Source organism: Atractosteus spatula, chromosome 22 (genome assembly GCF_055471065.1).
Source record: "Atractosteus spatula isolate fAtrSpa1 chromosome 22, fAtrSpa1.hap1, whole genome shotgun sequence".
In the NCBI taxonomy this organism is placed as follows: domain Eukaryota; kingdom Metazoa; phylum Chordata; class Actinopteri; order Semionotiformes; family Lepisosteidae; genus Atractosteus; species Atractosteus spatula.
In genome coordinates this window covers 10749824-10763902 of record NC_142727.1, presented here as the reverse complement: position 1 = coordinate 10763902, position 14079 = coordinate 10749824, and the positions used below count along the sequence as shown (strand labels likewise).

The 14079-nt window shown below is 46.7% G+C and overlaps 1 protein-coding gene across 1 annotated transcript; it reads left to right on the top strand.

The window, feature by feature from the left end:
• Positions 1-2881: 2881 nt before the first annotated feature.
• On the top strand, positions 2882-13756 carry arcn1a (archain 1a). Its single transcript, XM_088939892.1, has 10 exons — positions 2882-3047; positions 6786-7049; positions 7652-7831; positions 8511-8713; positions 9394-9558; positions 9940-10105; positions 10368-10515; positions 12175-12283; positions 12711-12915; positions 13459-13756. The coding sequence occupies exons 1-10, from the start codon at positions 3045-3047 to the stop codon at positions 13546-13548; spliced, it is 1533 nt and encodes a 510-aa protein (XP_088796018.1). The 5' UTR covers positions 2882-3044; the 3' UTR covers positions 13549-13756.
• Positions 13757-14079: the final 323 nt, after the last annotated feature.

Below are 14079 nucleotides of genomic sequence, written 5' to 3'. Positions count from 1 at the left end.
TGTAATGTTTGTTCTTTTGTTAAGCATAAATAAAAATTTAAAAAAAGATGGCAGCGAGTCTCGTTTCCGTCTATCTGGAATTTTGTAAAATTGTTAGGTTTCAATTTTGTTTTGGTATTACTATTTGAGCAGATAAAGCTAAAATATCAATTGCTTTATTTGACATTAAAATGCTGCTCTCTCCTCTCATTGTGCTTCCCCCCACAATGTAAAGCACTTTGAGAAGCCAATTTTAAAGGCGCTATATTAAAAGTGTACTATCATTTAAACCTGGAAAGGCATCTTAACGTACAGCACATAGGATTCTGCTTTGAGATTAGGGGAAGAAAATCAACCATGTTCGGTATTAGTCATAGATGACAAGTCATCTGAAATTTGTCATGGATATTGAATTCCAGTGTCTGTATAAAAATGTACATTATCAGACAAACTGGATATGACTAATAAATGTGTTCTATTAAATATTTAGACACACACTTGCCTATCAATTGTCTTTATTTTACTTTTAAAAACTAAAATGGCAATTTAACTTTATTTGTACACAGGCCTAAGGAGCATGATTTGTAGAAATCCAATATGCTGTTCATCTTTCTTCAGTTATGCAGCTCCAAGCCCTCAGTGTTCTGCTGACCAGGCCCCAGTCTCAGATCAGTGGCTGGGCGCGTCTTGGGCTGGTGAGGTATTCATTGCAGTTCAATACGGACCAGCAGCTCCCTCTACAATCTGGCTTTCAAGTGGTGTAACTTGTGTTTAATTATAAAACACTTTAAGTGCCCCCCCCCTTTTCATGCAGATCGTTAGTAAGTGTTTTGCGTTTCTGTAATAAAAGGTGTTTGCTTGGTTTGGGAATTGTCTTTTCTGTATATGATGTATAACGAGAATTTATTTGGCTGGAGAATCTATACTTGGAACTCAGAACAGCCAGTTGCTATAGTTACAAAGTTGTCTTCTAATAAGGATTTCGGCCTTTAAAAGGAGAACCCTATTTGTTGTTTTCTTAGAAACTGGTGGAGCTACTTCCTTTTTAAATTCATACACATTTTCCTGGTATTAGACGATGTGGGATTCACGTCTACCCATATATTAAACTAACCCGTCTGCTCCAAAGGAGGAAATAAGAACAAAACAGGCAAGGTATCAGGACTGACCACTGATAAAAGCAAGCTGGAGACAGAGTTTGGGAGCTACAGTGATACGGCACGTCTACAATGCAGCCATTTTGTCAGTCACAAGCACTGATAGACCTATGTAGCTCACCAAAGGATGTGCTCAGTGTCTGTATCACAAAACAGATAAGTAGAAACCGTTCGTTCTGGACCATGTCTGGCCACCTGGTAGTTCTGGGGAAATGCCCACATAGAAGTTGTACCAGTTCCGAAGTGAAGGGGCCTCAACGGTTTGTCTGTGATGGCACTGGTCTGCATGGTGCTCTTCGGGCTATCCGAACTGTACACGGCACCCATCTGGCGAAGCTGCAACAGAAACGTAGAGCAGCGTCATGGACACAGCCTGGTGCAACCGGATACTCGGTTTATTCCTCAAGAACCTTGCAGTTAGCAACGCAGTGTGAGCTCATAATTATCATAACAGCTAACTCAGTTGTTATTAAGTCTTTCACCGTTGTAAAGGTCAGATTTAGAGACGCAAACTGTACGACTCGACGCGTGTGCAACAGAAATAAAAATGTCAACAATTTAGTCTTTGTTCTACGGCATGAATAAAAGGGGCTTGTTGTTTACATTGACCAATTTAAAGCCCGCACCTCAAGTCCAGTCTCTAAATTTTAACATTCATCAGTCAGTTCTGATCGCACCTTTATAGTTTTACGGCAGGCCTTCTCTCCCTTTAAGAATATTAGCTCGGTTTTCGCCTTGACGGTGCTTACTTTTCTCCCCTCGACTTCACTTACGTAACTATCATGCCTTTAAACCAACAGTTAAGAACTGATGCATCTATGGCTCTCCAAAGGAAGGTGCTTGGAAGTTTCCGCTTGTCTAAAGCGGATCCACCTGGCGTTTTGTGGTCTTAGTAAGATGGCTTTTGACATTAGAAGAGAGGACATCGGTGAAGAACCTCGCAATGGCTGGCAAAAAGAAAGACTGAAATCAATACAGACGTGCTCTTACTGCTGTTCGCGAGGTTTCACAAGACGCATGTGGCTTAAATAAGAATTTTAATCAGGGATGAATCATAAGATCTTAAATCAAACATGATTCTGGCACATTTTGATTCACCGTGTGCCCGATTACAAACATCGGCACTGCCCTCTATCGGCAGGAGATTAAAAAGTCATTCGGAGTGGTGAAAGCAAGGTCACTCGCGCAGTATAAGAAGAGTAATTCATATAATTATACCTTATACATAAGTTGTCCAAGAGAAGAAAATATTCGACGTCCCTCCTCGTCAGCACAAGGGGTTCCTAACCATGGATCCCAGTTATTCCTGGATGGGGAATACTATGCCATTTACAAAATCGGTCCTTCCAGCTCCTCCGATCATGTAAACTTTTTCCAAAGCAGTCAGGGAACCAGCTTTAGTAACATAGAGGGGTTGCATTAAATGCTTTGATTCCAAGCCGTGTTTAAAAATCCGTCCATAATCATCGCATATGCGGGCTTTGCGGAGATGTGCTTTTAAATTTTGTAGCAAGTAGTATTACTAGGTTAGGCTGGTGTTTACGTTGTGGGTGTTGGCGGTTTCTTAAAGCTAGGGATTTCTGAAAAAAAAAGGTTGAACCCACGCCGCAGGGCTTACAAACGCTAACGGGAAAGATGTTTAATTAGCAATTAAGCTACGCTACTGATGCTGATGTTGAATCTTCCACATGTTCGAATGCTACCTAGCGCCGTGCACTTTGACCCCGTGACAAGCTGCTTCCGGTTGGAGACGTGGCTCTGTGCTGCCATATTGGAGCCGTAGGCTGGGAGACGCCAGTGGAAAGCAGCGGATCGACTCTTGAATATTTTGCAGAGAAAGCGTCTGGAAATTGGGAGGATCCCCCGTCATTAGGAAAGTAATATCTTTTACAAGCACAAGGAGCGAAAATGGTAAGCCTTACAGTCTTCTAATCGGTTACCGAACAGTGCGTTTTGAACCGAAAGATGATCGAGACCAGTCCTTGTTCCGGCTTGGTCAGTGGACGAGAGTCGGAAAGGAAATATAAAGTCTTGATTGAGACAAGGACCGTTAACGGTCTGATTCGACAGCTGTTAAGAGGTAGTTTTATTTTTATAAAGAGTTGTCGGAATTCGTGCAGACAGTATCCTCAGCGGACAGAGGTTTATAGCGATCAAACCGCTGCTGTCGTAGGCCCCGCTGGAAATAATGCACTTGGCAGTGAATACAGTAGCTGCTGGCCCAGGTAAAATACCAATTTTTCCTCCCATCCAAGTCATGGTATAAAAAGAGACCTTAAGTAGGTGAATGGAATAACTCTCTCTCTCTGTCCTGTAGCGTAAAACACAGCTCGAGTGACGTGGCTGGCACGGTTAGTGGAGATCGGTAAGAATTTCAGCTTGGGTGTCTCAGACAGCTATGCAATATGGTAAACACTAACAATCAATTATACTGTGCCTTTTCGTAGACCTCGGCATGATCAAGCTAGCCGATTGCTTTAGGAAAATGCAAGCTTGCAGCATTTTTATTTACTGACATACTGAACACTAAAGAACCGTCGTCACAAAATAACGAAACCTGTCAAACAAGTTACTTTAAAAATCTTAATACAGCATTACAAAAACAAGCAACGGACCTCGTACCTACAGCGTTGGAGTAGCACCGACGTCCGAGGGCAATACGTATTTGAATGAACAACTTCATCAGCTCGGGTCTTGAAATAAATACTACTGCCCAGTTGGGGACTTGGGACACCAGTACACGATCTCGTTGTATTCCAGAAAAGGAATCGCACAGATAGCTGTTGGTCTAAGACCAGGTGATTACGCGCAAGATCGCTTATCGGAGTGCTTCTTAAGCTGGTATTGATGGTGATAGTGTCGCCTTCTGATTTTTATAGCCGAGTATTTAATCGCAGGCTAAGTGTTTTCAGTTGGCTTTGAGGCGTTCTATAAATTGCTCTGGGTTCACAAAACTAATTAGTGTCGGCCGCGTACTAATTTCCGAGATTCACAACTCCCCTGATTCAGGTGTTAGCGGAATTTTTTTACAATTAGGCCACTGGAGGGGAGAGGCAGGAGACACTCTATGGAGTTTGACAATCACCCACAAGCCCTTTAGCCAGAATTAAGGGAGCCCAGGAGAAACTGCTTAATATTCTGCATGTTGAAGTGGTCAAAAAAACATGAAATGAGATGGTATGTCTGAAACCAAGGACACTGATCAATTCAAGGCATCAATTAGCACCAGGAGAGCGGGCGAAACAAAAACTAGCAGAGTCCACAGGCTGATGTACTGCTTTTCTGTTACATCTCATATTTTGGAAATCACAGTACAGATTGAAACGGTTTATAAAACTGGAACACCTGTTTTACTGACCAGGTCACAAGGGGGTGAAATATACACTGCTGCATGTTTGAACTGCATCCATCACAGTCTACCTCGCAGGTCCTTTAGACTAGACCTCAGATGTTTATGTTTACCAGAAAAGCCCAACTATTTGTTAGTTATTTATAGATCTAGCAGTGCTACAATCTGACTATATTTAAGGTCTTTTCAAAATATTATGAGCTGTGTAGCAAACTTTCTCCCTGATTCTTTCTATGTGTGATGGTTAAAATCAGGTCTCAGGTCGAATGTTATTGGTGATAATTAATTGCTTCAAAGGAAGTAGAATTAATTGCTTCTCAAGGAATGATCAACTGTTGATTTCAGCAACAGTTCTCTCCAGGAATTACATTTCCGTTTCTTTTTAAAGTTCAGGTTGGTGAAACCTGCACACAAACTCTTGAAATGGATTCATCTGACAGTTTTAAGAAACACATCCGCAGGGCCAGTCATAGGACTACTTTCAAATAAGCAACAATATGTTTTGGAGTCTTGAGGTTGCTATTTGTGTGTGTGTGCTTTTTAAAGGGCAGGATGTAGGAAGGAGCAGGCCTTTTCCCACAAACAATGCATCATCAGTTTTAAGTATTAAGTGTTAATCAGGATGCTGTTTGAGAAACAGCTCATCTGATTGAGTTGTTGGATTGGTGTAAAATTTCACTATCCTTGTGTTTGCTCAGCTTCCAGTACAAAAAGGGGAAAGTACTCTGTTCATTTTCTCCGATGCAGGTTTATTCTACTTATCTAATTCTGCGTTTTGCTCCTTGAACACCATGGTGAACACGTAACTGGAAAGTGACGTTGCCGTGCAGAAGTACTGTTTACCTTATGGATTTGGGGTTAAAAACAACAACAAATGCCTATAGGTTCTTTCTGTGCAAGTTAAGCCTGAGGACGATCTGCATGAATCCAGTGCTTGAAGGTGGCTGTCAGTTTACCACGTGCCAGAAGACCATTGTGACCATTGTGCTGCCGTTGGCTTCAGTCTGACCCCCAGTGCTTAGAAGCATGAGAAAGTGTCCCATCTTCCTTCTGGTTACAGCAGACAAGTATATTGGTAGCACCTGGGAACGTTTGGCAGTGTTCAACCTCTGTGCACATTGGGCATGATTTAAATTGGATCATTTCAGGTGTCTTGGGGTTCGAATCATCTGAGCTGTGAAAGGTGTATTCCTTTTAAATGTGTGGATATGAGACCTTGGGTAAATGTAAGGTCCCTTTGCTGCCTTCTTTAATTAGATTGTTTCAATCCTCTGAAATTGGTTTTCGAATTATTAAACCACGAAAGAGATGTACATGAAATGAAAGCTATTTATTTGCTAATATAGCAATCAAATGGATTATAGCAAATCGTTTGCTTTGTTCAACACAGGCCCCGGCCTTGTTGTTTGAAAGCTGTGGTTAGAATCCTCCGCGGTGCGGAGCTGGTTCTGTCTTTCCACGATATGTTCTTTTAAAGGTCTGCTGCCTGCCTCTGTAAACGGCACCGTCGCTCGGCATTTCTTAACGTTTTTCAGGATGCAAAGTAAAAAAAAACAGTATTTAAAATTAAAAGAAAGTCTTTGTCCGTTTCCATGGCGAATTTGGATTTTATTACTTCAGAGCAGTATGGTAGCAAAAATTGCCGCGCGTTTTCTGAAACGAACGGCCCGCGCTGCGGTTTGTTCTGGACCTTCGGAACGGGAGAAGAATTGAGGACGCAGAAAACGGGCCGAGAACCTTCAGAACCTTTTGCCAAGCATCTGTGCGTGTATTCCTGAGTTCTCATCGGTCCCTTGGAAGACTTCTGCTTGGCAAGGCGGAGAGAAGCACACAGAGTAAACTAAAATGAGGGGAAGAAAGAAAAGAATCCGAAATCCTCTCCCTGCCATTCCAGGTTAACGTGGTGTTTTTTGTTTGATAACGGAAGAGCAGCTTTCCATCTTTGTAGGAGTCACTCTTCTAGTCTTAGCCGTCTAAATGGGGAAAACGTTTCATAAGTACACAATTTAATCACCTGTCTTGTCAGTATTTTTAATATGCCTTGTAAGTTTAGGGGGAGGAAGATCTATCCTAAAATTTAATTGCACAAGAGTGCAAAAAAAAAAAAACTTTCTCCCGTCCCCAGAGCGAACAAAACCCGTCGGGCTTGTGAGACTGAACGTGCGGGAGGTCTCCACGCGCGTCGGTTTTCTTCGCCGCGCTACAAATCTCTTGTTCCACCTGTGGGCCAGAGAGGGCGCTAGCGTGGCTTCAGCACGGCTTGACAGCTGACACCCCCGTTTTCCCTTCTCTTCCCCGAGGTGCTGTTGGCAGCGGCAGTGTGCACCAAGGCGGGCAAGGCCATCGTGTCGCGCCAGTTTGTGGAAATGACCCGCACGCGCATCGAGGGCCTGCTGGCGGCCTTCCCCAAGCTCATGAACACGGGCAAGCAGCACACCTTCGTGGAGACGGAGAGCGTGCGCTACGTGTACCAGCCCCTGGAGAAGCTCTACATGGTGCTCATCACCACCAAGAACAGCAACATCCTGGAGGACCTGGAGACCCTGCGCCTCTTCTCCCGTGTGGTAAGACCCCCCCCTTCCTGCCTCGCCAGGCGTCGGGCCTGACGCAGGAAGTCATCCCTGGTCACGTTAAGACTGCCCGCTCTTAACTTTCCTACAGGTTTGTTTTAATCGTTTGGGCCACCACCTAGAGTGGGACAAACCCAGCCAGGCGAAGTCCATTTTCTACGTGGGTCAGAATGTTTTTTGCCGGGTAGCAGTAGTTGTAGCCAGTAATCTGCCTTTCCTTACCCTTAAATGGCGAAGTGGCATCATTGAGACAAGTTCCAGTCCTCCGGACAGTGCTAACCGTCCTTTCAGCTTAAACAAATGTAAATTACCCCTTCTTTGGTTAATTAATGACCAGTTACATTCTGGGGCTTAAGAGGGTGTCCCGTTCTGATAGGCTACAGGAGCAGAACCAAAATTCATTGCATCGATCAAGTCAAACCAGCAGACTTCCGAATGAAGAGCCACAAATCAGAGGACACTAAGAGGAAAATATGGGCCAGTAAACTTGATCTGAGCTTGTACATCGTGATTGCAGAGATATCCCGATGCTTGTGCAGAGGTGACGTGAAAGCCGGGATGCAAACACACTGTTCACGGCTCGCTCCTCCCTGCAGATTCCCGAGTACTGTCGCGTGCTGGAGGAGAGCGAGATCTCGGAGCACTGCTTCGACCTGATCTTCGCCTTCGACGAGATCGTGGCACTGGGGTACCGCGAGAACGTCAACCTGGCGCAGATCCGCACCTTCACAGAGATGGATTCACACGAGGAGAAGGTGTTCCGCGCTGTGAGAGAGGTGAGGAGCCACGGTCTTCTGCTTTTGTGAACCCATCACAAGATCAATCAGTTACTCAGGTGTCCCTTACCTAATGAAATCGTGAGCTTTGTTTTGGAACTACTGTGGCTTTTTAAGCTACGCAGATGAAATGATTTCAGGAAGATCTACACCAACCTCTGGGATGTAGGCTGTTCTACAAACTAAAGGACACAGATCTCCAATCAGTAAAACAAGCAAGCAGTCGAATTCAGATGCATTGATCTGCTGTTTTTTAATTGTTCTTTTTGCAAAGCAGGATGCCCCACTGCACATGTGTTTCGTATTCGTTAATTTAGGTGATGTTGGCATTCCAAAGCAAGTTGCATATTTATGCACTTACGCAGCTGGCCATTTTAATAAAACCACCTGAGCGAAACCCCTTGCTGTAGGGTACAAAATGACAACCCAGTTTCTGAAACTGCATCCTGTCATTTGCAAGTCCAGAACACTGACCACTACTCCACATTGCTCTTTCTGTGGTGTAATTCTAAAGTACAGGGATTGCGTAGGATTTTCATGTGTATAGTACTGCAGTGAAGTTGTTTTAAGTGGCTCAAGCATAAGAATAAATAAAAATGTTCTCGCGTTGGGAAGATGTGAGCCTGCAAAGGTTTGGTCCAGACTCCGGATCTCACTGTCTCCCACTCCCTTCCCTCAGACCCAGGAGCGTGAGGCCAAGGCCGAGATGCGCCGGAAGGCCAAGGAGCTGCAGCAGGCCCGCCGCGACGCCGAGCGCTCGGGGAAGAAAGCCCCCGGCTTCGGTGGCTTTGGCAGCTCGGGCATGTCGGGCAGCAGTCCCATCACCATCACTGACACGCTCATCGAACCCGAGAAGCCCAAGGCGACACCAGCACCCAGCAGGTACCCGCGGCCACAGCCTGCCTGGCTGAAATGTAGACGCATTGCTCGAGTGATCATTCGAACAGAACGGACAGTCATGACACCGCATTGCTCTTGAGATCATTCAGACAAGAACGGATAGTCATGACACTGCATTGCTATAGTGATCATTCAGATAGAACGGATAGTCATGACACTGCATTGCTATAGTGATCATTCAGATAGAACGGATAGTCATGACACTGCATTGCTATAGTGATCATTCAGATAGAACGGATAGTCATGACGCAGCTTTGTTCTAGTGATCATTCAGACAGAACAGATAGTCATGACACTGCATTGCTCTTGAGATCATTCAGACAAGAACTGATAGTCATGACGCAGCTCTGCTCTAGAGATCATTCAGACAGAACGGATAGTCACGATGCAGCATCGCTCCCGTGACCCATCAAACGGAACGGAGGGATGTGACGCAGCATTGCTCTAAGAACCCCGCATTTCCCTTCTTCTTTGGGAGGAGTACCAGGGTTTTTCTCCACAGCTGAGTTTTCTTTCCACCTGCAAAGCTCTGAGGCACACCTGTTGCCTGTACCTTGCTTGCCAGTGTTCAGTGGTAAAATTTGGGATCGGTTTCACCTGTGGTTATAATTGTGCTCTAACGTCTTACAATAACGTTTTCGTTGGATGTTTTGCTGTGGCAGGTCGAGCGGCCCCAGTAAGGCCCTGAAGCTGGGGGCGAGGGGGAAGGAGGTGGATAACTTTGTGGACAAGCTGAAATCGGAGGGCGAGAACATCATCCTACCCAGTTCGGGGAAGAGACCCTCAGAGGTGTCCAAAGTGCTGCCCCCTCCTGTCAACATGGAGAGGTAACAGGCAGCTCACGTGGCAGAAGTCACCTTTTCTTGGGTCGGTAAAGGGTGCACCAGTGAAAACATTAAGAGTGGAAGCACTTGCACGTTCTGATACATCCGTTTTTATGGGGTATCTTTCTCAAGGAATTGTGCTCAGTCCTGCCTGTCCAAAGAAAAGTTAAAGCTTCTAAACATGCATGAGCTGTCACAGGGGCGGTTGGTTTTTCCCGTGCATGGGTCCAAACGGGCTCAAAGCCAGCTCTCCAGGTGATCTGGATGCTTGCAAAAAAGCAAGCCACAGCAATCCAAGATAGAGCTTTTCTAAGAATGGACGGCAGAAATTAGATCACCCCCCTCTCCCCTGACTGCACCTGTCTCTGACCCCTCTCCCTGCAGCGTGCACTTGCGGGTGGAGGAAAAGATCTCCTTGACCTGCGGGCGGGACGGGGGGCTGCAGAACATGGAGGTACTGGGGATGATCACCCTGCGCGTCTCGGAGGATAAGAGCGGCCGCATCCGCCTGCACGTCCACAACGACGACAAGAAGGGCCTGCAGCTGCAGGTGAGAGTCCGCTGAGCGGTTAGGGCCATTTCAATTCCCCCCCAGGCGTCCTGCAGCTCGTATTTGCATGCATGGTAGTTGCATCAGAGAAGGTGTGAAGAAGCTCATGCTTATGTTCTTATTCAGCTTGATCTGGACATCAGTTTAGTTCGACCAGATTTATTTCCCTAATAAGAGGGGCAGATCCCCTTTGCTGTGTGACGCAGTGCTTGTTCTTTTTCTTTCTGCATCCCTCCCTGATTTCTGTGACTGCTTTGCACAGACCCACCCCAACGTGGACAAGAAGCTGTTCACAGCGGAGTCTCTGATTGGCCTGAAAAACCCAGAGAAGTCCTTTCCCCTCAACAACGACGTTGGTGTGCTGAAGTGGAGGCTACAGACCACAGACGAGTCCCTCATACCTCTCACCAGTGAGTAGTGCCCTGGCGCTGGGGGCTTTCCAGATACTCCTGAAAGGAGCTTGTGAGTCTCTCGGGACACTGTGCTGCCGTGCTATTGTTATCAGCTGGGTCCCACGCGAATCCTAACCTCCCAAGATCTGGGAATGAAAGCAGCAGCCTTTAGTGCCAGCCAGTGCAGCGCTTGTTGACCTTTTTCATCCTACAGGATGAAGATAGAAGAGGATAGAAGAAATAGAAAATGTGTGCCCCACACCCACACAAATTACTGGCTTGAGCGCATTGTTATTACTGTTCCAAACAACGTGTGAACGCAACACAAACGAATGAATGGAAGCAATATTGGATTTTGTTTTTCCTTTTTTCTTTCCTAAATTCCGCGTCACACCTGTTAATGTCTCACTGTGCTGCGGTAGGAGACGCTTGAGCGTATTTCAATAGAGCAGTTGCTTGACAAATCCCGAATTTCCAGTCGGCTACCGAAATGCAGTTACTACACGCAGCCGAGACGCCCGTTGACAGAGTTTAAAATGGGCTCGTCAGTGATTCCAGTTGTCTTTCTGGCTGTTTTTTGCCTGAAAAGTCTTGAAAGATTCTGACAAGCTGCTGGTCGTGATCCAAGCTAAAATGTGGGTCAGCTGGGGAGAAAAATTCTGAAAACAAAGGAAACTTCGGGCACCGTATCCTTCAGAGTTTGTGGAAGACCTGAAATCATAGTAAAGGGAACATTATAGCAGAGCCCAGTGGTCATGCTTGATTGAGTCCAGTGCCTAGTTCCTGAGATAATCCAGGCAGCCAGGCGTGCACTGACGCTGGGTGAGCAGCGAGGGGTTGCAGTGGTTTTTAACTTGACAGGCTGACAAAAAGGTTGATGAGCAGAAAACAAAAAAAACAAGAAACCCTCATGCAATTCAGCCATTGAAAGGGTGGTGTTTTTGCATTCGTTGCACCTTGTGGTAGGATTCTGCTGCGTGCCTTCGTGATGAAAGACTTGAATTGTCTTTCAGATCATCAGCCTCTTTGTCCAATTCTAACCGGCTCTGATAATTTGGCTCAGCGCGGTTCCCCTTGGGGCACGGGGCCTGGTGGTTTAGAGTCCGCTGTTGGCAGGAGGAAGCGCTAATAGCTGTAATCGTCACCGAGCTCGCTGCTCAGCAGCACCAGGGGTTAAGCCACTGACCGTGAAGTGGAAATAATATTTACAGCATTCCCTGTCCCCCCCCCCGTCTCTCTCCTGCGAGCTAAGTGAAGCCGGATTGAGATTGGGAGTAGCGTTTCTCCAGTTCAGCAACCATTAGAAGTCTCAAAGGCACTTACTTACTCAAAGTGCTGTACTAAGGGAATGTAGCGCAGATGAGGGGAAAGTACAACAGTATAGCAACACAGAAGGTAGAGGCGAGCTAGGCTGAGAGCCGTGCATGACAACATGGCTTCAGTTCTCTGATCTTCAGCTCTTTTGGTCTCTTCGGCTGTTTATTTTTCCTTAATGTACTTAACTTTACATTTCAAACTGTGTTCCGTCTGTGTTGGTGTAACCTATTGTTATCCAAGGTCAATTTTGTCCCTTTAGCCTGTGGGGGTCATCTCAGTCCTCGATGTGCTCTTTTGTGGTACGATAGCTGTGTGATTTTACTAGCAGACGTCACCTGCCCATGCTCTGTCCCCCTGCAGTTAACTGCTGGCCTTCGGAGAGTGGGAGCGGCTGCGATGTGAACATTGAGTATGAGCTGCAGGAGGAGGGGCTGGAGCTCAACGATGTCGTCATCTCTATCCCAGTCCCGTGAGTATGCCCGGCCCCCGCATGACGCACGCGTTCAGCATGGGCATGAGGTGCCCACAGACTCAACACGTCAACCCTGTTTTCCCATCAGATGAGACCTGAGCCAGATCTAATGTGCAGCTTTCTTCGTCACTGTTCCACTTGCATCCTCTGCCTTCCCCTGTGCAGCCATCAGTAAATGCATGCCTGACACTCTTTGGAGGCTGTAGAGAGCAGCAGCTGCTGTGCATCTCTGCACCAGCCACACAAATAAGAAGCTCTTGAGTCACAGCGCAGGGTTTGCGTCATTTACTCATTCTTACTCAGATGTAGTTTTCCAGGATGTCCCTAAGCTAAGACGTTAGGAACAGCCTGCGCATTTTGACGTAGTGGCTTTTCAATCATGAGCCGACGTGTGAGTGTGGCCCCTGCCTCCCCCCCGCTGCAGCTCGGGAGTGGGCGCCCCCGTGATCGGCGACCTGGACGGCGAGTACCGGCACGACAGCCGCAGGAACGTGCTCGAGTGGTGCCTGCCCGTCATCGACGCCAAGAACAAGACGGGCAGCCTGGAGTTCAGCATCGCGGGCCAGCCCAACGACTTCTTCCCCGTGCACGTCTCCTTCGTCTCCAAGCGCAACTACTGCGACATACAGGTGAGCCTCCGCGCACCCCCCCACCCCACCCCCCCCTCCTGCGCTGGTGAGAGTCGCCACGATTGGTCTGTTTGTGGTCACATGGTCGCAGTGTTCTGATTGGCCAAGATTTCTCAAGCCTACCTTGAGGAAAAAAAGTGGTCTGAAGAAAGGGTAAAGACTGCAGTTAAACTTTAGAGAACTTAAGATAAGATTGAAGGGGAGTGTAGAATCAGTTTGGTGTAGGCAATAAGGTTTAGTAGTAAAGAAAAACTATTTTATTGGAAAAGTCGTGGAGAATTATCGTGGAGTGACTGTGGGACCCCCGGTGTGAATATATACATGTGCTATGAAGTGCACTCATCAATGCTGATTCTTTCTAACCCTGAAGTATAAAAGTAGTGTAGTAGTTCCCCCTTTAAATAAGGTTTGGTATTTAGTCCGGTAGGGGGAGCTTTGCTTATTGGAGGAAGAGGCGGGGCGAATATTCCGTGCGGAGTTTGACTTTCCGGATTCCTGCTCTTTCCTTATTCTTTGCGCTTGGTTTCCCTCCTCCTCCCCCAGATTTCCAAAGTCACCCTGGTGGACAGCGACAGCCCCGTGAGGTTCTCCTTGGAAACGTCGTTCGTCGTCGACAAGTACGAGATACTGTAAGCGCGCGGGCGCCTCGCGATCCCTGATGGCCGCCGTCAACCGCGAGAAGACGAGAGAGGAAGAAAAGAAAAGGAGAAACCGATAGTAGCCTGTCCGCTGTGTACCAGATTGAATACAACACATCAACGGGACGCAATCCTGCTAAGCCCTTACCGCCATGGCGTGCAGTATTTGGTGTATTTATACCTTTATATGTAAAAAAAAGAAACAGAAATGCTATATATATAAATAAAACCGAACAGGACGCAGTTGTGCTGCATCAGCAAAGGAGAACCGTAATACACAAAGCAAGGTAACAGGAGGGCTGTGGGGGAGACGAGGGACGATTGGTGTTTAAAGGGGGCTGGGGTGGGGATGGGGGGGAGGGCTAGGGGTTGTGCTTCAGGTGTGATCCAAAAATTGAATACCTAAATAAAAAGAACGTCCTGATAACCTGAGGAGCATGACGTTTCCCCGGCCAAAGACAGGGGTGGAAAAATCCCAGGCTCGTGGACAGCCTTTGTAACGAGGGTGTGTGTGTGTGTGTGGGGG

Coding starts and splice junctions, on each gene's coding strand:
- arcn1a (XM_088939892.1), top strand. Junction 7,832..8,510: donor TGTTCCGCGCTGTGAGAGAG/GTGAGGAGCCAC, acceptor CCCTTCCCTCAG/ACCCAGGAGCGTGAGGCCAA. Junction 12,284..12,710: donor GTCATCTCTATCCCAGTCCC/GTGAGTATGCCC, acceptor CCCCCGCTGCAG/CTCGGGAGTGGGCGCCCCCG.